At 37.4% G+C, this 27,838-nt stretch overlaps 1 protein-coding gene across 3 annotated transcripts; it reads right to left on the bottom strand.

Annotated features, from left to right (window-relative positions):
• Window positions 1–3,647: 3,647 nt before the first annotated feature.
• On the bottom strand, window positions 3,648–20,822 carry ZNF770 (zinc finger protein 770). Of its 3 annotated transcripts, none has more exons than XM_058027096.1 (2): window positions 20,736–20,822; window positions 3,648–7,623 (listed from the first exon to the last, which is right to left on the bottom strand). In XM_058027096.1, exon 2 carries the CDS (start codon window positions 7,479–7,481, stop codon window positions 5,298–5,300), a length of 2,184 nt encoding a protein of 727 aa, XP_057883079.1. In that variant the 5' UTR covers window positions 7,482–7,623; window positions 20,736–20,822; the 3' UTR covers window positions 3,648–5,297. The 3 variants fall into 3 exon arrangements, with proteins under 3 accessions (XP_057883079.1, XP_057883078.1, XP_057883077.1); XM_058027095.1 differs by lacking the exon at window positions 20,736–20,822 and adding an exon at window positions 12,365–12,437; XM_058027094.1 differs by lacking the exon at window positions 20,736–20,822 and adding an exon at window positions 12,344–12,427.
• Between the last annotated feature and the right edge of the window lie 7,016 nt (window positions 20,823–27,838).

Here is a 27,838-nt window from a genome sequence, read left to right as displayed (position 1 = left end):
CAGGCCACAGCCTGCATCATCACCAGCCAGCTTCTCACCTCTTGCTGCCCTCACATCCTCAGGCACTCTTTACACACCATGGCAGCACAGGGCAGCAGCCAGCTCTGTGGCTCTTGGACTGGAGCTCACACATGGGGTTTTACAGGGCCATACAGACTGGCACCAGGGACACTGGAAGGATTCCAGCAGAGAGGAAGGAAAAATTTCAGCCACATACCCAAATCATGTCAAGCGTGTAAGAGTCAAGCCACACATAAGGATATCCTGGGAGCAGTCAGGAGCTGGAATGGCAGACAGCAGAAGTACAACAGCATTCAGAGGCCCATGATAACTCAGCATAATGACACTTTCATGTTAGAACAATAGTTTCTTAACAAGGAAATATCAGTTCTCTTGTGAGTCATTTTGTTGTCATAGGACTGATTTCTCCTTCACTTGCATGGACTTTGAAGATTCACTTTTTTAACAGATGCTAAAAAAAAGCTGTTTAAAAGCTGCTTGACAGAACTAGTCATTATATGAAGAAATACAACTTATTTGCTTAACCTGGAGAAAGAACGTTATAGGAGAGCATAGAAAAGTCACTTCTGTAATTTCAATTTTCTTTATGATAACTGCCTCTCCGACACATCTCATCCACAACCATCAGACCGTAAAACCAGGCTATTAAGTTAAAACTTACACTTTAAAAATCCACAAAACCTTGTGCTAGGAATATGAACCATTACCACTTCAGTTATTTAGGAGGTCTGGGCATTTTCAACATCATTACAAGGGGCCATTAGATGGACTGAATTCACAGTCTTTATTGATTTAAGAGTCATCCAGCTGTACTTAGGTAAGTGTTACTCGAATGAGCTACCATTGTGAGATTATGACTTTTGGAGTTTTACATTTATATTAGGAGGCAGTCAGGAAAACTAAACATTAGATCCAGCGTCTTGGTTTGAAGCCTAAGGTGTCAGTAACTTCAATTAAGTTTATTTTGTGTTTATTTCCCTCACTAATTATTTTGTTGGCTCTGGGTGTGTGAGAGCAGACCAGAGCTGAGTGAGAAACCCAACGCACAGTGAAAAGCAGTTTCAGTGATGAAACAGTTTTTTCTGTGGTTTATTATTGCTTTTTTCCTCTTTTGAATTTTGCTGTAGATACATATAGGAATACTTACATATGTATGTTTTGACTTTCTGCAAACCTTGCGGGGGGGTACAGCTGCCACCCACACACACACCTTGGGCCACGCTATGATCTCAGAACTGCTCCTCAGGCCTTGGCCTTGATGAAGTGGGGCTGAGCTACTCTTGAGCTTAACAGAAACACTCTCTCTTCCTGGGAACTTCTGTTATCTAACAAGCTCCTGGTTTTTAACAAACAGCCTTGGAAACTTATTTTTGTTGCCTGCATAACAACACAAGTGGAAAAATTTTTTTGTACCAAACTTTCAAAGAAAGTTACCGAGCTGAATTTCATCCAGGATGAAAAGTTACTGTGACTAAAGGCAACTCTCTAGCAACCTTATAAACAGAGTCCTAAGTGAGACCCTTGGAGTTGCCCTGAACCACAGTGGGCTTCAACCAGCACTTGGCCTGAGTGGGATGGCTCTCAGCTGGTGAGCTCTCAAGCTTGCTGCACTCTGAGGACTGCACTGAACACCATTGGGCTGATTCCCCCCAGGCAGCCCTTTGCCCACTGAGAAGATGCAATGGCGTCTGATGTGAGAACTTCACTGAACTTGAGGGAGGTTTTTCACAGGTATATACCCTGGACATACTCCTTTAGTTCTCTGTGTGTGTGAGAGTGAATCTGCTGAAGGAAACAGACCATGAATGTTGCTCTCTTGGATTCTGAAGTATGTTAAATTTGTGAGTTAGGCCTGTGAGTTACTGTGGTGCTATATAAGTTCTTTGGGAAATGGTTTAAATTCAGTGCTTTTAAACTGTTGGTCAAATCTGGGGCTAAGTTTGGGGCTAAGTCTGGGGCAAGGGGCTCCCCATTTGAACCTCGTGACTCAATTGGAGGGTCCCTCTTATTTCTTTTATCCTTTACCCTTTTCCATCCTTTGCCTTTTTCTATCACCAACATCCACACAGATTATTTTAGTTTGATTTTAGTCATAGATTGATTTATTTTCAATTTTAGACTGTTTTTTTGTGGAAGAGGTTTTACAGAGCCAGAGAAAAGTTTGATAAAAGGATCCATGTTTACCCCTGAAAGAATTTTCTACCAAGGTCATTGACATAGAAACCAAGAAAGAAAGGATAAATAAGAGAAACCTGCAACTGCCTATTGCAGTAAGTACTTTGTCTCTCATGACCAATGAGTAAAGTGTAAACTTAGGAGTTTTGTAAGAATGTATGAAAAGCATGCATGCTAGAATAAAAATGGTTTGAAGCCTTCTGGAAATGGAGTGTGTGGCTTTGCATTGTCTCAGTCTCAACTACAATATTTGTCTGTATACTTTAACCATCCAATTAGTAATGAACACTGCCAACAAACTTTGCTGTGCTTTCACTTTTACATTAAACTGCTTTTGATGATACCTTTGCCAGTGATTCCTTGACCAACCTAATGTGTCACAGTCATTTGTGACACACTGCAATGATAGTGCAGCATGAACATTTTAAAGGCATCCCTAGCCACATCTAGGCAGCAAATGTATGATGTGATCAGTTAGTACTGCAGTTGAATAATTTGTCTTAAAAAATCCCTTTTACTTTTTTCTGCTTGTTTTAAAATATTTGACCCTTCTTCTATTCCACACAGAACAACCTCAGTTCTAAACCCATGCTGTTGGAGAAGTTCTCCTCAGCAGGAGCTCATGGTTAACACAGAAGGACCAACTGTTTTCCTCTGTAGAATATGCTTTGGTTCTGCATAGTCTCAAAAAATCCACTACTTCGGTACTATCAGATTATTATTATTAGTCATCAGTTCATTCTAACAAAACCACAGGCAATGTTTCTGCCACCAAAGATATTTAAAGAGTGATGGCTTGAAGTTGCCTCGAAGCATTATGGAAAATGACTGACATACTAATCAACAAAAGTGTTACTGTGAACACAGAGAGAACTGCTCTAGTTCAAATTCTCAAAGATACCTGAAGAATCTCACTGTTAACTGCAAAACACACAGGATTCCAACCTTGGGTTTTTTCTTTCCTGAATCTTAGAAACCATTTAACCCCTTTTCAGGTAGTTTATGGAATAATCCCCATAAAATAATTAATTTATACTGACACAAAACTTTTTATGAAGGGATGGAGAGCCAGATAGACATTGTGACTCTGAAATCCAAGCCCAAAGATTTCATTACTTTTCAAATTCATCAGACAGTAACACTTCCTGCAAATGTCTATTCATCCCTCAAAATATTTTTGTATTATTTCCCCTCATTTTACTTAAATTGGTATTTTCAAAACATTTAAGTTTTGTCTTCTCTAAACATTACTCTCATAGCATTTTTAAATGACTGTAACTCCATAAGAAAGATGTTATTATCTTCAAACATATTTATATTTTGTAACAAAAAATATCTGAAATGACACCTATTGTTCTATCATATAAAGTTATTTTGATGCAGTCTTTTCTGCATAATGAATGTTAGGTAGTTTCAAAACTCTGGTTTGCACATAAAGCACACTCTGAAAGTACATATAAATAAAATAGTTTATTACCAGTATTTTAAAAGAGCTCTACAATACGCTTTCAAAACATTTTATACAGCATTTTGCCTTTCAATATGAAACAATTCACACAAGGAGAAAAAAAATCTCAATATATAACTATAATAATCATTAATATATACTGAATTTGTCTGTCATACAAAAGGCAGAGTAACTACAGACTGTTTCCAAGCATTTTTCTTGGTTTTATTCTCACTGAAAATGGAAAAGTAACATGTATGAAAATAAAACTCCTCTTGCCCTTCATGTTCACCAAGTACCACAACATTCATGCCATTTCAAAAATAAAAAAAAAAATCAAACCCATTTTACTTAAATAAATATGTTTCTATTTAAATACTAAAAAAATTGTCATGTATCTTACAGGTATGTTAATTTAGAAACAGGAATAAGAACTTCAGGATTCAGCTACTTAAAGCTGCATAACAAAGGAAGTATCCTAAAAGGTAGTTTTTCGGAGGACAAAAAAGAAGAAACAAACTTCATTCTTGTTTGTGATGTATGAGCTCCACTGTACTTGCACTTCTTGCCAGCCCCATTGGCACAATGGACAAAACCATCTAGTTACCAGAAAGTAAAACTACAGATTCTATTAATACAAAATCAGAATTACTTAATTTCAGTTAAAAGTAATTTTCAGTCTCTTATATTTAATGTAATGAGAAAATGACTTCCTGACAAAACTGCTCATCTGAGTTATTATCACATCTTAAGAGAACATTTCTTTTACTGGTTCACTTTGTATGCTAGAAGGAGACTGAACAGAGTAAGCCCATTTTTAACCTTAATGCTAATTTCTTGTCTTCTTTTCTTACAGAAAAAAATTTCAGTAAAGTATAAATTGGCCAAAAATGGTAGAGAAGGCAAGGGATTTACAAGAAAGTAGAGTTAATAAAGTGGTGAAATGAATAAATTGATTATAAATCCTAATATTATAGCATTATCTCCTTGTATTTTATATAAAAAGGGAAATTATCTAATTCCTCATGTATAGCTCTCCAAGCACATTAAGTGTAAATAACAAAGCAGGTTTTTTTTCCTATCCTATAGGAAACAGAATCTTCTATAACACATCAACATTTTTCTCACTAAATTTTCTCCCCTTTTTCTACTCTCTTCTCTTTTATCAAAAAAACCCCCTTTTTTAAGTATGGGATAAATACAGCAATAATCCTTTGCTTGGAACATATGGGGAGCCAGAAGAAAGTAAAATGACCTTTTTTTCATATTCTCAAAATTATCTTTTTGTCTTTACTGATAGTTTAAAAGTGTTACATTTTCCCATATAGTATTTTATAGTTTTAGGGATAATTATCTTATTCATGAAATACTGTAGATTACTGCAACACTATTGATACAACATGAATGTGTATTTATAAATTTAATCTAGCCAAGGGGAAGGCAAAGAGCGTGTGGGTTTGTTGCATTTTAAAAAAACATCTCAACATGAATATCTCAGAAATTATATTAAGTAGAGACTTTTGAAGACAGTAAATTAACTTCACCAGGTCATCTCTGTAATAGAAAATATAATCCCCTTCAGTTAATTGTTTGGCCTGTTATAAATCTTTTATAATTATGCAACCAAAAAATGTTAAAATTATTTCATAGGACATTATCCTGTTTTGATAAAACATACATTTTCTGCTTGTTCCTCAGTGGAACTAAGCTTTAAGTTCTCTTTAAAGTGAATAAGGTGGTGTCTTTTCAAATGTGGGGCTTGTCTGAATTTTTTTCCACAAACTAAACATTCAAATGGCTTCTGTCCAGCATGCATTAGGTGATGTCTTTCAAGCTTAGAAGGAGATTTAAAAGTTTTAAAGCAGATACTGCATTGATATAATTTGTTAACAGCTTCACTTTTTTCAGTACTTTCAGAAAAATCATGCCAATAGCTGTAACAGCTTTGCTCTGTTTCCAGCAATTTACTGCACAAATACGGCTGTGGGTTTCTACTGCTGGTGTCAAGAACAAAATCCCCTGATTCAATTTCAACTTTGATTTCAGCTGCTTGGTTTGACTGAATCAGCTCAAATTCTTGAAAGCCAGATGGCTGTGAAGGTGTTTGAGAGTAACCTGAATAACCCACAGGCTGAGAAGACATAAATTCAGTGTGATCTCCCTGGTGGTTGAAAAGTTTGTTCAGGTTTACAAATTCTACCTGGCAAACGGGGCTTTTACAGGCTCTCTTTTCAGTATGGGTGAGCTGATGTCTTTTTAAGTGAGCTGACTGTCTAAATGCCTTCCCACAAACATTACAGCCAAAGGGCTTTTGTCCCGTGTGTATAAGATAATGTCTTTGAAGTTTGGATGAAGATGGAAAAATTTTTTCACATCTGTCACATTTACACACTTTGTGTCTGTTATGTGTATTTTTTGCAGAAGATGAAAAAGCAGAGCGAAGTACTTCTGGATTATCAAAAAAACGATCATTTGATGAACCATAAAAAGCATCATCTTTATTATCCAGTGAATCACCAACATTTAAGATGCCTTCACCAGGAAGCACATCTTTGAAATTCCTGCCCACGTCAGGAGGCTGTGGGTACTCCTGCCAAGGCAATGGCACAGCAAACGTTCTTTTCACCCGACTACAAACTGACTTGTGCACGTCACGCCGGCCCCGGCGCTCCTTGGGAGGTTTAGTGGACACGTGCTGATCACAACGCTGCTCCCTAGCTGTGACCAGGGCAGGACTTCCAACATGACCTGATTTAATTTTTTTTCTGTCAGTCAGAGAAAAATCTGTTGCCTTTCCTCCAGTATGCTTCAGTTTCATCAGGCTCTTATTTTTCCTGTTGACTGCACATCTGCGTGCTGTTGTACCATTATTTGAACTTCTGCTGTCTTTTGGATAACAACATTTGTGTAACTTTAGAAAATGCTCTGTTTCAAAACACTGGTCACATGCTGGGCACTGAAAAGGTACAATATAAATTGAGTGCACATCATGTGGGTCATTCTCCTGTGATTTGTGTGTATCAGCATTCTCAAAACTATCCCATTTTCCTTCCAACACATTGTGTAGTCTGGGACATTTAAGAGTCTTTGCTTTGCATACAGTATTGGGGAAAGTCTTATTTCTGGCATGGAGCTGTTTATGCTTCATGAGTTTGCTCCGTATTTTAAATCCCTTCTGACAAAAACAGCACTGAAAAGGCCTTTCTTCTGTGTGTGTGAGCTGATGAATTTTCAAGTGTGTTGACTGTCTGAAAGATTTGCCACATGAAGAACACTTAAAAGGTTTCTGGCCAGTGTGAATAAGGAAGTGCCTTTCTAGCTTGGATCTGGATGGAAATGTCTTGTTACACGATTCACAAGTGTGAGTTTTCTTCTTTCTCCTTCTGGCACCACGTTGATGATCTGACTTGAGACACTGATGCAGCATCCACCTCTCTTCAGTTGCAAAGGGTTTCCAGCACACAGAACAATGAAATATGCCACAAGTGACCCTGTCCTGCTCAGAACTCACATAGTTTTCTGTTTGCTTTGTATCATTCTCATAATTTTCATTATGAAGTTGCTGATGCTTTAAGAAAGTGATTACATTTTTGAAGTTTCTATAGCAAACAATACACTTAAAAGGCAGATTATGGGTTAACTGATGCCTCTCCAGGTGGACTAACTGCCTGAACGTTTTATTGCATACATGACACTCAAATGGCTTTTGACCAGTATGTATGAGGTAATGCCTAGCTAATTTTGATGGGGTTTCAAACTGTTTATAGCACATGTCACAAATATATGGCTTTTTCTTGGGTATCTTGACAGCTGCTACACAATGCTGAGTTTTTAACATTTTTAAAAGGTAATTACACCTCGCCTACTCTTAATTTCTTCAGATAGGTATTTCGAGTGAAATCATCAAGTGCACACTAAGATGGAACACTGAACAAGCAGCAAATTTTCTTAGGAGAGAGATTCTTAAATCCCACTGGTTCCTAAAACAAGAAAAAGAGTATTATTTAGCCTATATTAATGCATAAGTGCCTAAGTTTGTCTCTTGTTTTCTACAGAAGATACCAAAAGTATCTAGATTAGCATACTCTTGATTTAATTTAGCTTAAAATACTTTCCTTGTAACAGAGTAATCACTAGTTGCTACGTGATACAGAAAAACTAGATTATTTACCAGAAGAAAAACAAGTTTAAGTCATCTGTGCTATAAATGCATCTGTTCTTCCAAATAATACACAGTTCAGCTACATTAAATTAATTTTTAAAAAATTCAAGAACTTATTGTAATAAATGTCTTCTCTACAGCAGTAATTCTAACGCCCATGTAAAATATTTATGAAGATGAGAGAAAAAGAGAAGAACTAAGATTTCTTGCACTTCAGAAATACATTAAATGAATGCACTGTTAGTGAAAAGAAAACACTTAGCTTCAATATACTGTTAAATTTACTATTCATGTTTCTGCATCTTATCAACTGTACACAGCAGTACAATGAATTTTGATTTCTCTCACAATGGCAAATGGTGGAGCCAGCAGCAAGAGCAACACACTAGCCACAAACTACAACCATGACAAAGACAACTCCCAGAACATGGAAAAAACACAGGCTATGTTTGCTATCTCACCATAAAGCTAGAATATCAGGGTTGTGATACCTAACCATGCATATACTGTGAAGTCATCAGGAATACCAAGGTCGTCAGCATAATTCATCATAATTATTGTTTTAGTCTAAACCAAAATAGTGAAATAGTTCTAATTTTGTTTGAATTTTCAACACAGAACACAGCTGGGCAAGCTACTGTGCCTCAGCTCAATGACTTACAAACAAGAAAAAATAATTTGCAAGTTCCTGAGTGCATGAAAAGTTATTAAAATTTTCATAGGAACAGCTAGAAAGTAACTCAAGCAAGCCTTCCACTGTGAGGCCAACCCGTGTCTCGACAGCCTCCAAAGTGGTCTTAAAAACTTCACTGAGGGAGGTTCCTTAACCTCAGCAGGGCTCCTGCTTCAAAGTTTCACCTCCTCATGAAGCTTTTCCTTCCACCCAGCTGAGCCTTTCTTTGCTACAAAGCTATTGTCAGTGTTCTCTGCCACTACTTTATGTATTCAAAGTCTGCTTTCTCATCTTTTGTTTTGAAACTATGAAAATTCTGGGGTTTTCTAAGTACTGCTTTTAGGTTCACAAAAAAAAAAAAAAAACAAACAAAAAAACAAACAAACAAACAAACAAAAAAACAACTAAAAAACCTGTGTTTTTAATCATCTCTGGACCAATTTCAGTTGGTCACCTCATTCCTAAATTGCAGCGCCTAAAAAAGATTAAGTATTCCAGTCCACAAGCGCAGTACAAACAACAGAATAAAAAACCCTCTATGATATTACCAATATAAAACAAAAGGGATGAAGGGAGCAAACTTTAAAGCAAGAGCATAACAGTTAGCACTTGAGTTGTAATATCTAACTACCACAAATTATAGTTAGTAGAAATATCTTGTGTATCTCACAGTTAGTACAAGCTGAATATTCATTTAACATACCAGCAGAATAAAAAATTAATTTCTTCAGTGCCTCCAAAACCCTTTTCACTTCACAAAGAGATAATGTCCTTTTTATAAAAAAAAAAAAATCATAAGTATCCAAAATGTCTATTCAAAGTAACTGCAAAGAATAAAAGCCTACTGCATTTTAAAGCAAGTTACAACCAGGTTCAAGACTCAAGAAGCATACACTAAGACTGAAAATATCTGGCCAATCAAGATTTTTCTTAAGCTTAATGGAAAGAAAACCTGGCAATGAGGTAGAATTGTTCCATCCCTACCAGATATGTTCCTATGTAACTGTGGGCCTTAATAAGGAACATTTGGATGTTTGCCTAAGAAGTGACTGTCACTACCCTGAGGAGTTTCTTAATCTCACTGAAACAGTGCAGGGTAGATAAAGCAGTTGAGAATGTCATTTTTTCCTTTCCATTTCTCTTTTCCTGTAGAATTTTAACAGCTACTCAGTTTCAGTCTCCTTTTGAAGATGAAAGAAAACAGAACACTTTTAGGAGACCCCCTTTTCCTCCCAGTTGTCACATCATGTGGATGCTGGGAGTTTAGAGAGAGTAAGTGTGTGACACCAAATGCTTTCTAGTTGGTGCTACCACGAAGCTAAAGACAGGCAGGCTGAGGAGAGGAGAAAAGATCCTCTGCTGAGTTTCTGTGCAGCTCAAGGCAGCCTCCATTAGCAGGGAAAGAAAATCTCCTGAGGAAGAACTGCAAAGAGTGATGAATTTCAGTTAACATACTGTCATGCAGATCTAATTTAGACATCAGGAAAATGCTCAAACACTACAGTGACATGCAAGGAAAAGAAGTCCGAAGTAAGAGACAGCTGTGGCACATTACACAAGGGATTTTGTATTTAGCTTATAAATTTTTTAAGATTCTATCTGGTGAATGAGGAAAATGCTCTGTAGTACAAGGTGTCAAAAGCAGAGCAGAGCTTCTTGCTGTGATCTTCTTGCCCTGTGAAAGACTAAGGCTCAGATAAGCTAAACCAAGGGGATGCAAGGGAAGGAGAAAGGAGCCAAGACAGAGCATTACTGTGTGGCCCAAATATATTTTCAAATCCTATTTACTAAGGACAGGCATCTCCACAGCTATTTCAAGGTGCTCTGTGCCTTGGACATCTAAGGAATAAACATGCTGCTGCTGAAGATCAAAGAGCAAAAGACAAGCTTGGAATGTTGCTTCCTGCTAGCCTTGTCCTAATTAGAGTTAGAAAACACCTCACTATGTGAAAAGGAATTGGTTTCTGGCAAAGCTCCAATTTAATATTACGTTGTGTCTACTTTTCATCTTAGCTGCAAGGTCATGCAGAAAAATAGAACCAAGGAGTTACACAGGCCACTGAAAGTTCAGAGAGGACCCTCCTAAGTAGTATTGTTTAATAATTAACTGTTTCCTTAATATTACAGATGGCAGCAAGCTGCAACAAAACAAAACCATGATGGAAGAAAATTCTGAACTCGAATCCAGTCTTTGCTAATCAGAAAAGTTTGCATTGTAGTGTTTGTTTTTTTTGTTGTTGTTTTAAAAAGCTCCAATAAAAAAGTAAACAACCAATCAGGAAGAGGAAAGAGGGTATTTAAATAAGAAAAGCAAGATCTACAATTTAGGACAGAATAATCCCCTGGTGCAGAAAAGACCTAGGGTCTAAGTTGGAACAGAAGGTGAATATGCCAAAGGCTGCCATCCATACCAGGATGAGTGACCAGATGTAAAGCTTTAAGAGGACATAAATCTTCCTTCCTACTTACTTACTACTGTTTAGAATTCAGCTAGAGTAGTCTAGTTTTGAATACCGCCCTTTGAATTGAGTCAAACATATGAATTGATCAGAATGAATGAATTCAGAGAAGGGGATCAAGAATGATCTGAGCTTAAATGCAAAATATACAAAAAAAGATTAAAGTAACTGAGAATATTTAGGCTAAAAAAGAGGAGACATAATTAAAAAAAAAAAATAACACACACACACACCCTGCAAGACAAAGCAGAAGAATCACTTTTAAGGGAAACAGAAATAAGCTGTTCCCCAAACCATTCATTGTTGTGAATGAAAATGGCTTCAAATTACTGTAGAAAGAATTCAAGTATATTATTGTCCTTACAGCTGCAAAGTGTTTCTTAATGAGCATACAAATAAGTTATATGGGGAGACTGCTCTGCCTGCATTGGAGGTCTCCAAAGCAGGTTGTACAAACATTTTTCAAATTCCCACACTCATACAGCTGACCCTACATAAGAGAATATGTTCTTGTATTATTTTTTGGTGACTCCTTATTGTAATTCAAAACAAGACATTTAGGAATTCAAAATTCAATATATTTCAAAATTTTCCAGGGAGGATTCTTCTGCATTATTATTAGTATATCTTCAAATCCTTGAGGCACACTAATGCTTATAACCTCCCAGAAACAATTATATAAGAAAACAAATTATAATAATAGGTATGTGAAGAAACATAAGGTGCCTCAGATAACACTAATGACTCAAAAGAAAGTGAAAATCTAGCTGCTGATTTATGAAACAGCATGCCAGAGAGAGGAACCTGAGCACCAAGACCAACATTTTGCCCGCTGGATGTCCTCACCAGCTCTCCCGAGGGAAAAGTTTGGATTGCTACAATGGGAGAACAAATCACATCAGAAATGGAACCTTAACTCGCCACTTACACAGAAATCAACAACAGGCATTATGGCTCCTCAAAGTTAACACCCTTTATTCTCTCCTCTTTTCCTTGTAACTAACCCATACACTTCCTGAAGCCAACCAAAGTAAAAGATGTATGATGGTAAAGCAGGGCTGGTTTAAAAACAAACGTACGTTCTGCTTCAGGGGCCTGAGAGCCCTGCGTGTCACCCACACTCCCCCAACAGGATCACGTAAATCCAGTCAGAAACCTAAGAGCAGGTGTCGAGGCGGCCCTTGCGGACACACAGACATACATACATACATATAGACATACATACATACATAGCACCCCCGCCCCGGGCCGGCTCTCCCTCAGCGGGTCCCTACTGGGCCCGCGGCCGCCCGGCCCCGCCGCGCCTTCCCCCGCGCACAGAGACCCCCCCGGCCCGGCCCGGCCCCGCGGTGCCCCGAGCTCGGCCCAGGGAAGGGGCAGCGACCGGGGACGAAGAAGGGAGCGACCTGGAGAAGCAGCTAGCGCACCTCCACCTTCCTCATCTCTCCCGGGATTGCTGCCGCCTAAACTCTTCCCCCCGGATGGCACCGGGACAGCGGGAAACCCGGGCCGCTGCTTTCCGTTCCCCCCGCAATCCGGCCCCGCCCGCCGCTGGGCCGCGGCCGGGACCAGGGGCGGGGGAGGCTTCATTGATGTCATTTATGCCCAGGCAGAACATGCCCCCGGCCCTGCCGATAAATTTTTAATTGGTGTGGCAGGTTGTTCCGTACGAACAAGACACATTTTCTACTGCAGCCACCCAAAAGCACATAACCAGTGCGCGGTGGTTGCAGGGTTGCAAGCAAAGCACGATGGCAATTACACTCTTATTATGTGTTAAACGCACCGCAAAGCCAAACCAACTGGCCTGAAAGGGCAGGAAATGGTACCAGGAAGGGAAGGGGAGAAGAGACGCTTGCCCAGGAATTCTAAAAGCACCTCCAATTACGCGTGCACATAAATGTGACGGGTTTGGCTCCTCTGCAGGAGAGCGGGAGCCAACAAGGGCAGGAGCTGTGGCTGAGGGATGGACACCGGCCCAGCCGGACTCAGATCTCCCTCGGTGGCCACAGCCCGGCTGAGGAATGGCCAGCGAAGGGCTTAAGGCATACAGAAAAGGACAGAAACCATTTACAGGCGGGGCCTGCATCCAGTTCAGGGCTCCCCAGCCCAGGACCTGCTGGAGCAAGTCAGAAGAGGCCGCAAGAAGGAGCAATAGGAGCACCTCTCCTGTGAAGACACGCTTGGAGAGCTGGGGTTGTTGAGGAAGAGAGAAGGCTCTGGGGAAACCCTACTGCTGCCCTCCTGTGCTTAAAGGAGGCTTATAAGACTTTCCAAGGCGTATAGTGACAGGACAAGGAGCAAACATTTTAAACTGAAAGAGAATAGATTTAGATTGGACATAAAGAATCAATGTTGCACAAATAAGAGTGGTGAGGCACTGGAAAAGGTTGCCCAGAAGCTGTGGATGCCCCATCCCTGAAGTGCTCAAGGCCAGGCTGAATGGGCTTTAAGCAAGTTGGTGTGGTGAAAGATGTCCCTATCTACAGCAAGGGGTTAGGCTAGATAACCTGGGTTTGGTCCCTGCCAAACCAAATCACTCTATTCTGTGATTCTGCCTCATAAAAGAACATGCAAATGACACAACAAAGTGTAAGAGATGAATCATAAATGTCTGTTAATAAAACACAAGGACATGGATGAGGCTGGTTACATTGGTCCCCATTGGGACAGAGAATTTCTAGTCACGAGACTTTTGACTTAGCCACCTGCATTTACAGCTCAATATGAACTCTATTAGTGAAATCCCAAACTCTTTATCAAAAGCACATAAAGACATATTGCAAATTTTTTCTATTTTTTGTAATTTGTTATTTTTAAGGTATCTACCATATCCCAGGAATTACAGAGGACCAGCAGATGTCTTCTATGCTTTCCTTTTTCCTTTAAAAAAGGGACAGTTCACCAACCCCCACCTTTTTAAACACTGATAATTGATTTGACTATCTTTGTGAGTGAAATTGCAATACTGAAGACAAAATAAGTGATTCCCTGCGATAAAGCTTATAAGAAGTTTAATTTTTTTCATGCAGATGCATTTTCCTAAGAGCTTTGCTTATTTTCTTTTGTTCATGCAGACTGAAATTAAATAATTATTTGCACGTGCAGCATAAATTTCTTAGAAAAACATGACTGCCAGCTCACTCATCTTTTTTCAGCTGTCCTTTTACTGAGACTCCATCTCGGTACAATGGATCTGACTCTTAGCAGGAGGAACAGAAGAGGGCAGAGCAAACAAAATATCAAAGATGTAAATTAGTAAAGTTTTAAAATTGCTGTGGTAACTTAAATTGTCTTTCTGCTCTGGGTGTTAAGCCCTCTTTCCTAGTCCTACTGGTAATTCAAGTAGAAGCCATCTGTGCTGAGGAAACTCCAAACAACTGCTCTATATATTAAAAAGTAATTGTTTACTCATGAATGTTGCATACAGAATTGAAAGAGAATTTGGCAACACTTACTAGCCTAAGGATAATTTTTTCAGGCCTTGGTGCCTGTGAAGAGCTGTTCTTGAGATACCTAGAAATGTCCTTTTGTGATTCCTAGGAACAAATGTCTGTAGAACAATCACTACTTCTTAGCCTAGCAACATTAAAAATCAAATTATTCTCATCACCAGTGGTATAAATAACATCTGACCTAATTCACAACACACGAGCCAAATTGTAACACTACAGAACAAAATTTATTTCCATTTAAGCTGAAATACTCAAGCAAACAGCATAGTTAGTGTTGCTTGTTACTTTAGTAGCATACAGTCACATATTAACCAGTTACTCCCTGAAAGGGAGCCAAGTCTTGTGGTTAAAATGGGGACTGGGACAGCCTAGAGCTGAAGGCTTGAAAACACTATATGGCCACAGGGAAGTCACTCAGGCTTCTAGATGTCCCTCCCCTAGCTATAAAAAGTGCATAATAATTGCCATGTGCATCTCATAAAGCTATTCAGAAATATTAGTCATCATTTAATAACTGCAGATCACCTGAATATATATATATATATATTTCTTTTTAAAGCATCTATTTCATTTTAAAGTGTATCCAGCCTTAGCAGCCTGCTCATGAAACCCCTGGTCTGGTCTGAAGCAAGTACACAAGCAGCTGAGCTCTGCATTTGCCTGGTAACAAGCTAGTATAGCAGACCCACAGCTGGTGTAGATTGTTGTAGCTCTCTTGATTTTAACAAAGCTGTTGCAATGAATACCAGCTGAGAATCTTCTTGTGTAGTTCTAGAAGTTACCAGAAAGTATAATCCAAAAATACTAAATTCAATCCTAGCCCAGTTATAACAAAACAGGTGAATTAATTCAATATGTTTTTGTGGAAAACACTGCAAACACATGGAGTCAATTATATGGTTTTATGATGCCAAAGAAAAAATAGGCAGGGTTTGTAGGAAGTCATGTTGCAACATTGTAGCAACAATGCAAGACCTCCTAGGAGTGGAAAGTGGATTTCTTTTAAATCTAAACTGATTTCAACTATTCACTTATGCCTTCTTCCCACATCTCGGTTGTGGATGTCTTTTTGTAACCTGACCACAGTTATTTTCACAATCCTGTCCCACTTCAGCAAGTCATTGGGATTTACTTGCTGCCCTTTGCCTCATCTTGTGTGCTTCCAAGCTGTAGGTAGATATGTGCTGGGATCTTGATGACCTGTTAATCGAGGTGCTGTGGTACACACCATTCTTGTAACTATTCTCCAGCTGGTTTTTCTTTCTGATGCTTCCACATCCAGATGTTATTCATTCTTACTGTACACTAATATTAACATTTGTAGCAGTTTTCTACATGCTAAGAATATGCAGAATATTCAGGATGTGCATGCTTTTGTATACACATTATCCTTGTTTTACTTGTCTAGATAAGGTTACATTTAACAGATAATAAACCAGGAGCATATTGAAACAATCTGCATGATTGTTATCTAACTTGGCACTCGAGAGGTTTTACAGAATTAGCTGTAGTGATAGCTATATTGTTATGTGCAAGATCCTTTTTAAGCAGTTTTTTTTCAAAGAAAAGGAAATGTAAAAAAATAAATGAAAAAATAATTCCTAAACTTTCCTTAAATAAAAATTGTGCAATAGAATAGTTTCACTGGCTAGCGCTGAATTTCAAGATCTTGAAATGCTGTGTTCCTTCATTCATGAAAGAAAATTTTACACAAGAACATAAGTTATGTAATCCTTTTACATTATTATTCTAAATGCATATTGCTCCACTTCTTGTAGAAGGCACACTATCTAGAGTAGGTATTAACATCTCAGTCTCAATTTTAACAGAAAATGAGTGATTAGTCTTTTTGTGGGTATATGCTGTAGTCTATTGATATGGAAAGCCAGATCTCATTCAAATAAATTTCCATTCCCATTAATTTTTAGGAAGCATAAGATTTTGCCTTAAAATATTGTGAAGATGCCTCTGCAAGCTGACAGTTGGCAATTCAATTACATGAGTTGCAGGGACAGTCTGTGAGTTAACTGCAACACATTATCATTAATCTGCTCTTGTCTGCTTTTGTAAGGTGTTCCCTACTTTAAACACAAGCTGTATATGCAATGTGTTACAGCGATTCCCCTGGTGTTATTTTTATTGTGTTATAGGCTAAATAGACACATAACACAGTATATAACTTGCTAATGTGTCAATTAATGCCACCTCGGGGCTGCAGTAAATTGCAAAGGCTTTTAAAACTGTGAATATGCATTTAATGTTAGTCTTAGGTTTCTTCCTTTTTCTATTGCCCTATTTTCTGCCTTTTTTTTTTTTCCCTAAATAGTCCATCTTAAAGCCCTCTGGTGCATAACAATGAATTGCCTTGAGGGAAGATAGTTGTTTAATGAATCTCAGAAATATGTATTCTACACATGCAAGTATCATATTGTATTTGATTAAGCACTGTGTGTCAAGAGCTCCATAAATTCTCTCTGTATGCTCAAAACAGAAAACAACTTGTAATGAAATTTTTGAGAAGAATAAAAGTTATTCAGCCAGACTTACAAAAACATAGGGAAAAGAAAGAGAAATTTCCAAAGAATATGACATAATTTTAAAGACAACACATTCTACTCACTTAATTCTATGAGATGTAAGAATAATCACATTTCAGTGCCTTTAAGGATCATTTTCATTAACTTTTTGGCTTTGTCTAGCAATATATTATGCTTTGTTTAGCAGTATATTTCAAAATAATTTTCTTATCTGGTATAATGTACTTGAAACTTATACACAAACCAGTGTATGTAGATGTTCATTTGTTGAGTGAAAAACCCACAAATTGCTGGCTCACAGCTCTTAATCTCTTCAATCCCTTAAGAATCCCTGCTTTGAAATTAGTTGCAGGCTCTATCAATTTTATCTGTTTAAATGGACAAACCTAATTACTACAGAAGAGCAATTGATTTTTAAATTACCACTGATTGCACAGTGGGTATCTCAGTGGGAAGACAGGTACATTCAGGCTCTCAAATAGAATCAATGTATTAATTAATCTACAGATTGACATACTCCATAGAAAGTTCCCCTCTCTTCACCTCCTTCCTGTAGATTCACTTGTTTCATTTTGAAAGACATTTCTGATGATATAGAAGTGAAAAATCAAAATGCAATATAAAATTGCACTTTCTGTGTCTAATGTGTGAGTTTTGAGTTTCTAACTTTGCACATCCAGTGTCATTTGCTAGCTTAGGTGGACATTGAGTGATAAAGTATTCCTTACATCACTGAAACATTAAATTGTGCAATATAATTCCAAGGTATATGTATGCATGCAAGAACTAAAAATGACCTTTCATTAAATGGAAATTCATTCCTTTCATGGAATTAGTAAAATTAACATAAACAAAAACAGATATGGAGAAAACAAAACATGTGCTCAGTACTGTGCCCACTGCTGGCCTTCCCAGTAGAAGGTAGAGCTGGAAATACTGGAATGAGTCCAGCGAAAAGGCACTAAGATGATTAAGTAGCATCTGCTCTGGAAGGAGAAGCTCAAAGAGCTGTGGTTGTTTAGCCTCAGAAGGAGAAGACTTAGCAGGGATCTTATCAATGTGTTTAGATACATTTTGAAGTGGGAGGCAGGGAGGGAAGAAGCTGGAGCTGGACTCCTCTCAGTGGTCGCCACTGCAAGGGCAGGAGGCACAGACTGAAATCCAGTGCTCCCCCTAAACAGGAAGAAAAAATCCTCAACTTTTTTGCTTTGAAAATAGTAAAACTCTGGAAGAGCTAGCTGTGAGGTCTCCATCACTAGAGACATTAGGGACAAAATTAAAGGTAGTTGGAGCTGATGGAGGTTTGAAAGACAACAGGATCTAACATTTAAGCTTGTTTATAGGTCTGTGGACCATAGCTTTAGTTAAGGAAAAATATACGAGCTATGAACAAAACAGTCAAAATTACTGCTGGACAGACCAGTTTCAGTGTCATTCCCTGGGAGAATAGTGTCAATAAGAATATTCAGAACCAGTTATTCTCAGATTTGGTAGGCAATAGTGAATGATTACTGAATCAAATAGAGCTGATTCTATTTTAGAACTGATTTACATTTGATTTTTGAAGTGGTATGTGCACTAAAGAACAGCTAGTCATAAAAACAACCTTTTAAGTGATGTCATGCAGATAACATTTTGATTAGCTGATGCTTAATAGAATTTAGTCTTCAGGTTTATTGATTTCAAAAGAAAGAGTGAATTTCACGAAATTAGAATTAATTAAACCACATAGTGGTCAGCAAGGAAAGCTAAACATCAGTGATGCGAAGTGTAGTGGTGAAATAAGATTTACTGAAAATCAAACATTATGAATCTTAAAAAAATAGATAACAAAAGGTTCTTTGTCCACATAAATTTAAAAGAACATTAAGTGACATCCCTGTTCCCTGACTGGAGGATAAACCATGCATGGTTCAAAATGCAATGGATATTTTGCCTCAGTTTTCAATATGGATCAGTAGGTAGGTGAAAAGAGAGGGAAACTGAGAATCTTAAGTAGCAGCAAAACTCATAAGGCTTGAAGTATGACAATTGGGAAAGCTGTATGTTTATTTTTCCAGAAATACAACAGTAGTAGAACATGAGACACTTGACCACCTGTGGCACCAGGAAATTGGATTTGATGAGCTATGAAATCCTTTCCATTCTTAAACTCCAGTGCCCCTGTATTGACTTGCTCAAAAGCTTCTGTCTGTCAATACAATTAGTTTTATCTACACTGCAGAGAATCTTGACAAATCAAATTGTCAAATCATCAAATTATTTGATAACTTAATAAACATGCCGAAATTTAATAGATTTGCATAATGCCAACTAAAGTCATATTGCTGGAAGGATACAATTAGCTTGGACAAAACTATACTTTTGGCTTCTAAGGCTAGATATTTTGCATAAGGATTGGATATTAAGGTAAAAGATATTTTCTATCTCACAGTGCTTTACCCTTCCAACTTCAGCTTTAAATTACCTTTACATGAGTAATAAAAACAAGAAAATAGGAAATTGGTAAACTCTACGCACCCCCTAAGACCTCTAGTTATTGAAATGCATTGTGGATACTCATGTCAGCCTACACATTTACTTGTGTCTCCTTGACTACTCCAGAACTGTAATGAGAGTGTAACACCTTTAACTATAACAGTCAACATCTGTCTATTTCCCCTTTCATTGGAGAGAGAGGAAATGCTGATTTTTCAGAGTCCCATCCCTTACTCCCATAGATTGTCTACCTTTTACCATATGTTATGTTGTGTTTCCATTTATGACAAACTGAATTTCATCTGTTCACCACCCCTGTCTATCCTTGCCCTAGTGGGTATGTTGGGTCTTTTCTAGGACAAAGTCCAAACTACTTTTTTTGCTTGACATCATTCATCTGATACCAGCACACAGTCTGATGGCATAAGTAAGCTGCTAGGCTTAGGCATGAATTTCCAGGACATGTCTTCACCTAATGTACTTTCTTGAGTTAGCCAGAAGAAGAAGACACTTTCTTGCTAGTTGTACTGAATGTGCTGCCCACAGCTAACCCTGAAAGGTTTAAACAGTCAAACAGTATGGATAAATGATGCATTTGCCTTCAAAACTCACTCTGATACTTCATCTGCCCTGCAGTGTGATCACCACTGCACAGTTATTCTGAAAACCCTGATGCATTCTTTAGTTTCCAACTTTTGCTTTAACCCTAAGTCAGAAAGCAAATAATACTATGAACAACTTCCTGGGCTCAGTGGTCTGAGTTTGGTAGCTTTCCATTAAAACTCTTGTTTCAGTAAGTCAAAAGCTGAAGGTGCTTCATTGTGTAGGGTCTGTCTTTGATCCAGCAAAAGCATGCCACATCCTATAATGAATTTTACCATCCTATAATTCTGAGTTTACATGGTACTTTTTTTCTACACCTTTTCCATTCATCTTTTGTATTGTAACAACTTAAAAGCTTCAAAAAGATGAGACTTTAAACTCTGTAGAAGGTCCACCAATGAATAGATAAAGTAAACCATCCCAGGACCTAAAAGTTATCTGGCAGAGATCAGTACAATATATAAAAAGATTAGAAACCAAAGCACCAGTCCAAAGAGAAGGTTTTGTTTCTGTTACTGAATGCTGACTACTGGAGGGAAAGGAAAATGGTTCCCTGTATCCCATTTCTTGCCTTAGCTCTTTTTGGAAAACCAGTGACCACAGAACCTCTTATGTTTTACCCTTATGTTTAGGTTTATGAGTTAGAGAAAAAGATGATCACTCAGTATTCATAAACATCTTAATTTCAAGATGAATGATTGGTTAACAAAAAAAGCTGTAATTACCTGCTAATCAGCACTAGTCAATGTTGGCCAATTCATAATGGCTTTACTGCTCTTCCCAGTCTTGCACCATCCTATGTTTTTGTCTGAGTGGACCATAGGATTCCTCTCAGTTTCACTCAATATTTGCTGAGCCATGTCTTCATTCATATCTTCAGCATCTTTGTTTTAATGTCCCAGCACAACTTCAGATATTTGTTCAGGAGTCTATCTATATTAATCACCATAAGGAATAATAAGATCTCTAGGCCACCTGCCAGTACCTAGCAGAAAGAAAAACAGCAAAAGAAAAATGATAGAATGAAACAAGAGAAGTTATAGAAACTGTTTAGTTTCATTCCTGGTCTGAAATTCTGTCATTTTCTGATAGGAGTCCAGCAGTGCATGACATCATAAATCCAGCAATGCATGCAGTAACAGCAGAACATTGTGATGTATGACTGTGGCATTCAGCACTGTTTTTAAAACACTGCAGTGCAGGGCAATCACAGAAATGCAAAGGAAAGATGTTTAGGTACATATGTCCACACATCTGCAGCATGATGAGACCTGATGTTACAAATCATTTAACCCTCAGAAAAAACCTGGCAAATTTTAAAGGTATATGTAACCCTGGAAGAGCATGAAACTACAAAACTTAGGATACTGTTTTGATGCGCTCAGGTGAAGTAAAGGACACATTTCTAAACTCTCTCACAGAATGAAATGTTCTCTCCAGCCTGGGTACTGTAACTTCTCATTATATTCACTTCCAGTACTGAGAAGGCAAAGATGTATGAGAAAATCCATACTGCAACACAACTTGCTGGATTGCTTCAGCATCAGTGAACAGTATTTATTAAAAAAAAATACAAGACTGAAATATGTGTAATGTATTTTGTTCTTAAAACTTACAAAATACATACAACAAACAGAATAAATTGATCCTCATTTCTTCTGCTTGCAGGCTGTCATCATCCATTTTCCTGTTGAATAACCAGCTTGTGACAATACACGTAATGGATGAGATAAAATAGTTTTTAAATTTGATTATACTCTTTGCACTTGAAGTGCGAAGGTTGTGTTAGCATTTCCACTATGAGCTCCTGTTTTGGCAGTGTTTATGTTGCCACCATAAAAATGTGTTTCTGACTTAGTCTGGCTACTTAAGATTGCTGTCTGAGGAATAATTAGATTATGTATAATTAAAAAATATATTTTTATGTGCACTTCCATACATTGGAACATTGTTAATAAAGATTTTTAGTATCATGATCAAAGGCTGACTAGTGCTCCTTTCTTTAAAACCACATATCTTTTTTTTACCTCTACATCTCCTATTATGCTTAGCTGATAGAACTTTTCAGGTATCATTATCTCCAAGAGGATTCCAGCTATTTACTAGAAAAAAAAAATAAACAAAAAAGAAACTTTGTATGTTTCTAAATATTCTCAGATATGTAACCATAAATTCCTTTCAAAAAGAGAGAGGTTAAGTGCTGCGTCAGTTTTCATGCTGAGGATTATGAAATGATAGTGATACCTCAGGAAATATTTTTTATATAAATTTAATTAATTTTTTAATGTATTATAAATTCACCAAAATTTGTGAAAAGCTTACATTAGTGGAACTAGTCAAGAACTGCCTGAAGAAACCACCTTTTAATTAGAAAATACTCATTCACTAAAACTATTTTTTGACCCATCTATCAGTTTTAACACAACCTTTTTTGGTGAAGTTATCTTATGTCAAGCATGTGTTTTTCCTGACTGAAACTGGAAAGTGAGACTTCCCCTCTTCCTGAACAAACAAATAGCTAAGACATTCATAGGGGATGTGGAAAAATCCCACTTCACTGCTGTGCTCTGCAACTGGCAAAACTGGAATTTAAACCCATGTGTCTGTATGTGATGTGTGCCTGAGGCATGAAGCTGCTGATTGTTGCTGTTTTGCTAGTTAAAAGAAAACAGCTCAGAGTTAACCTACTTTGCTGGAAAAGCTGAGATATCCTGAGATCTCCCCAGCTCTGTGCATGTAGCAGCTGTTGTCAGTGTAAATGAAAACACTGTATGTAGTCCCATAAAATATTGTGCCATGTTTACACAGGTACAAGCGATCGCACATTACATGAAGTGACAGAAAGGCTGCCTCTGGAAGGGGTTGGACTTGCTTCCATTGTGTACTTCATACAGTCAGATCTAAAAAACCAGAGGGGTGATTAAATGTCATTGAGTGGATATATTAATATTTTTAAAAACCCTAACATTTAAATGCCAGTGTATGCGAATGGTTCAAAGTACACATCCAGTCTTGCAATGTCTGAATATAAGCTCAACATACACACTGCAATCAAAAATCAGTTTGGCAGGGAATTCCTTGACAATTCTGGCTTGAACCTCAAAGATATATTAAACCTCCTCCTTATCTCAAAACAGAAAGTGCACAAGCCAAGATTTGTCAGTGGGCCATGCCTTGTGCTGTGCCCAAACTGTGGTTGTGTTTATGGCTATGAAGTAGATGAAGAATGTGCATTTTGTCTTTGTGATGAATTTGCTGCCTTATGGTTAATGATGAAGATTCAGGTATAAAGTGTTTGGAATTTCTGTTTGTAAGTTGAACCATTATCTATAGAGAATAATCAGAGTGAGGATTGGGATTTCAGGATGCTGTGGTTTCTAAGGCAGCTTCTTATGGGGAAACAATGAGATGAGGAAGATCACAGCAGTAGACCTAATTATTCCTTATTATCTTCTCTTAATTTTTTTCCATTGTCCCCTTGATTCTTGAGAAGGATTTTTTTTTTCAGGGGGAGCCACCCAAAACCATTTTTTTTCTATTTTTGGGAGCCACATTTCCTACTTTCTCAGTAGGATAAGTCAGCCAGTCCACCTTCTCATGGAAAAATAAAAATGAAAAAAAAATATTTTGAAAGTTTAAAATTTTAGTTATGAGGAAGATCAAACTGTCTATTTTCATTGTATTTTTGAACTTTAGGCAGATGACTTAGTAATGAAGAGGTTAAATCTCCCATGTACCTAAAATATGTTCTTAGGAATAGATTTCAGTTAGGTTAAAGCAGGACAAACATATCAAGTCTCTATACAACTCTATACAGTTCCCTTTCAACATATGGCTAGGAAAGGACATTGATGAAAACAGTGACCTAAGAATTTTGAAAGCCTCTGGCATAAATACTTCAGTTAAAAACAGAGATGTAGTGAGAAGTATGGGGAACTTAGGAAACCACTTGGGGTTAATATTCCAATAAAGTACATGAAAGATTAGTCTGAAATTAAAGGCACTTTTCATATCTCTAATATAACTGAAACAACGAAAACAGTTGGTGAACATGTCACTCACTTTTTAGACATGTCTCAGCTGTCCATGTGCTTACCACATCACCCTGTTAAATTTTTAGAGTTTTTAATATGAATATCAATCCTTCTTTTCATAAATGTAACCCATAAATGCCAGAAATCCCTTAGGAGTTTTCTCAGACTTTATTTAATGCCCCACAAGAAAGGATGTAAAAGAGACCTTTCTTTTGTAAAGTGATCCTATAATTCTGTTCAATATCCATCATTTTCAAGGCCAAGTAATCATATTTAATGGATCCTAAATTACTTTCTGTCAGGCAAGGATTCCCTCGATAATATTAACCAGTACAGAGGGCTGACACTTGGAGGGCTGAAGCTAAGAGGTTTTTTTATTGCAAGCAGCTTACAAGTACTTAGACAGGGGTGATGATCACTAGCCCTGCAGTAGGCAAGGGTCAGTGTTTCCATTTTGACCTGCGCTTTGAATGGGTTTTAACTTGGCAATAAATACTCAAATTGGTTTCTGCCAAAAAAGTAATGCCTAAAGTGACCTGCAAAGGATTTTTATTCATTGCTGTGTTTGTCTTGTATTTTTTTCTCTCATTTTTTGTGTGTGGGTTATGATTTCTTATGGCATTTGAAGATATTGTCTGAGATCAGCAAGAGCAGGATGTTCTCTAAAGAAAAGGGAGCCAAGGGTGACCAAAGGCAGGTGCAGGGCTGTGATTGCACTAACAAAGGGTCCAGTCCCATAAAACCCAAAGCAGAGGACAGCAAGTCTGGTGATGGCAATGAGGGTCAGCCAACAGTCCAGGGGTTGCCAGACAAATCTGTGGTGGTCAGACAAGTGCATGTCCAAGCTGTGAAAGCGAGTCAGTGAGTCAGGATCAAGTCTGGATCACTGGGGTGCATAGCCAGGCATGGCCAAGGACCCTTGGCAGGGATCAAGTGAAAGAACAGGGAATTGAAAGCAGCTTCTGAGAAAGGAGGGCTCGAGCAGCCCCTTCTTTCAGTTTTTTCTCATGCTACTCTTTTCTCAACAATCTAAACCATGATTATGCAGGTGCACTGTGTCTGTGGTGCCTTGAGAACAGACAGAAATCCCTTGTTGCAGAAGGGCCTGAGGCTGCTCTCAAAGTACTGGTAAATGCAAGTCTGCAAGCTTGTATCTACCTCAGATTTTGTTCCTTTTTCATATACTTTGCTTTTTCTGCTGATACATTTAAGAGTTCAAATTAGCAGCATCATGTCTAGTCTTTAATCTTGAGTAGAAGTTTTTGTAGAGAGAAGCTTGTTCTGCTCTGAAGAGGTGACTGGGAATGCATTCACTCTATGAAGTGCCTCCAATTTTACCTAGGGTGCTTTCACTAATTCAGAAGTTATGGAATTGATATTTCAAAAATTAAACTCTTTTTCCAAGTATTCTATAGAAATTAAAGTTCAGAAAATATTTAATAAAAGTTACTTAAAATTTTTAGTCAAACATTGTCAAAACACTTTCCATCTCAATTTTTTCAGTAGAGATTGGTACTGAAGATTTCAGGATATGGAACATTGGGGTTATATGGTCTGGACTGAGTTTGATAATAAGCACATGATTTTCTGTGCTGTTAAATGAAAAAATAATGTATTTATTACCTCTATTGTACAATAAGACCCAGCACTAATGAGGAGGAAATCAGCTCTACATTATTGAAATTAAGGACCAATAAGGGGATACACTGAAAACTTAGCTTTGCCAATCTAGTTTTTAATAAGATAGATGCTAAGGATCTGAGTGACATTTCTCAGTCTGTTCGCTAAAAATTTCTTTTTCATTACAAATTAGTCATTTAAAGGATGGTCTTGCTCCCATATGTAGTTGTTTACAAGATGAGGTTACCCCAAGGTTTCCCTAGTGGGAAATATCATTCATCTCCCACATAAAAATGGTTTCATTGTCAACTACTGAGAAAAATATGACTTTCACAGTTCTGCTGTGCTTTGGTTTGTTTCTGAAAAATTGAGAGATCAAATATTTTCTTGATCAAAAAAATGCTTTAAAACAAAATTTGTTATTATTTGTGCAGTGCTGAAACACCATTGTACTTGGTGTTGCATCATGCCTAGGGACAAATTCCTGCTCTCTGGAGAAAATACAATAACTTCTGTCAATTCTCCCAAAGTCCCATTCTGCAGACTTTGCTGAGTCCCACAGCTACAGGTATACCTGGTGGTATACCAGGTCTCAAGTCAAGGAATTTCTATTACTTCTGGATGCATTCAAAGCTTTTTCTGTATATCTCCATAACAACAAAATAGACAGTAAAGATCCTTTCCATGTGCCAAATAGCAGTCACATTTTATTGTAAATTTCATGTTCCATTTTTGTTTTATAATTTCTACTAATTTGTACTCTTTTGTACTCAATAAAGTTTCTACTCTTGTCTCTGATAAGTGCTTTACACCGATCCCACAGAATTTATCTGAACTATACAGATATTCCTAGGAATTTAACCACCAGATGATCACAGGCTTCAAATGGAAAAAGCTTTTTCCATCATCCCAACATACTGTATTGAAGTGAAGAAAATATTTTTCCTCAAAAGTAACATTATTTCACAGAAATATTTTTTTCTTTTTTTGGGACTGACAGGTTTGCCAATATTCATCTACAGTGGAGAGTTTGAATCAGTGATATGAACATTATGCAGAAGTCTATGAATGCAGGCTTAAGAAAGAAAATAACATTGTACAATGTCATATGAAGCACAATTAAGAGAATTTATCAGACCATTTCTTTTCAAGTATTCGGGTAGAAACAAATACTTCTGTTTACTGGATTACATGAAAGATAGAAACTAATTAAATCTTTAAAAAATATTTTTATTAGGAAATAGGAGTAGGAAAGGATAGTAGGATCAATTGTGAAAACAGTTGAAGGAGGCATTGTGAATTTGAGGGTCATAGGAGAGCAAAAGAGTAGGAGAAAATGAAGGTGAGCAATACCAACATATCCAACAAGATACCCAGGTTTCCTGAGAGTCAGGACAAATAAGGCAATGGGAAATCACTGACACAAATGAAGTATCTCAAAAATTTTCTGTGAAGTAAATATTATTAATATGCATTATTTCTTTGAACATTTACATGACGTCTTCTGGAGGTGATGATTTAGTGTACAGGCTTTGGGTGGGGAAGACATTAAAATCCATTTTTTCTCTGATTTAGAGTGGCCAGGGACTAATACTCTGTGCTGAGTGCAAAAGGCAGAAAATACATATCTGACTTTGATGCCTTGGGCCAATACCCTAACCAGCAGGAAATGAAATTTTCAAAAGTCTTTTACTAATTCGAAATGTAAAGAAGAACAAATGTAAACTGCTATAGCAAGAGGAATTATTGTTGTCTTTTTAGCAACACCTTCTTTAGTCCTGCTTTTGCCACTTCTGGCATTTTAAAGTACAATCTATTTCATGCACATTCTCCAAGAGGAAATCAACATGAAACTCTAATCTGAGCTATATGTAGTTGCTACAGTGAGAAAAAAGTTTGATACACTGAACTGCTCAACCAAATAAATAATTTAGATAACTGAGTCAATGGTGCTGAAAAGTAAGTCTTTATTAATGGACATCACTGAGAGAGCAAAGAAAGCAAAATGAATCATCAGTCTATTGCCTTTAATAATATGATTAAAGAAAGAAGGTACTGAATTATTAAGAACAGTGGGAGTGGAAAAGAAAAAGAGCAAAACCCATAAAGGTACCAGTTTGCAGAATGATGATGAACTGCTTACTCATGCCATTCTGAAGGGGTTTGTTTTTCTT

This window comes from Melospiza georgiana, chromosome 6, assembly GCF_028018845.1.
Source record: "Melospiza georgiana isolate bMelGeo1 chromosome 6, bMelGeo1.pri, whole genome shotgun sequence".
Taxonomy (NCBI): domain Eukaryota; kingdom Metazoa; phylum Chordata; class Aves; order Passeriformes; family Passerellidae; genus Melospiza; species Melospiza georgiana.
The sequence above is the reverse complement of the archived record's forward strand: the minus strand, read 5'-3'. Positions and strand labels throughout refer to the sequence as shown.

Bases quoted from the DNA above. Each gene is read 5' to 3' on its own strand.
- ZNF770 (XM_058027096.1), bottom strand. From the start codon at position 7,481: ATGTTAAAAACTCAGCATTGTGTAGCAGCTGTCAAGATACCCAAGAAA.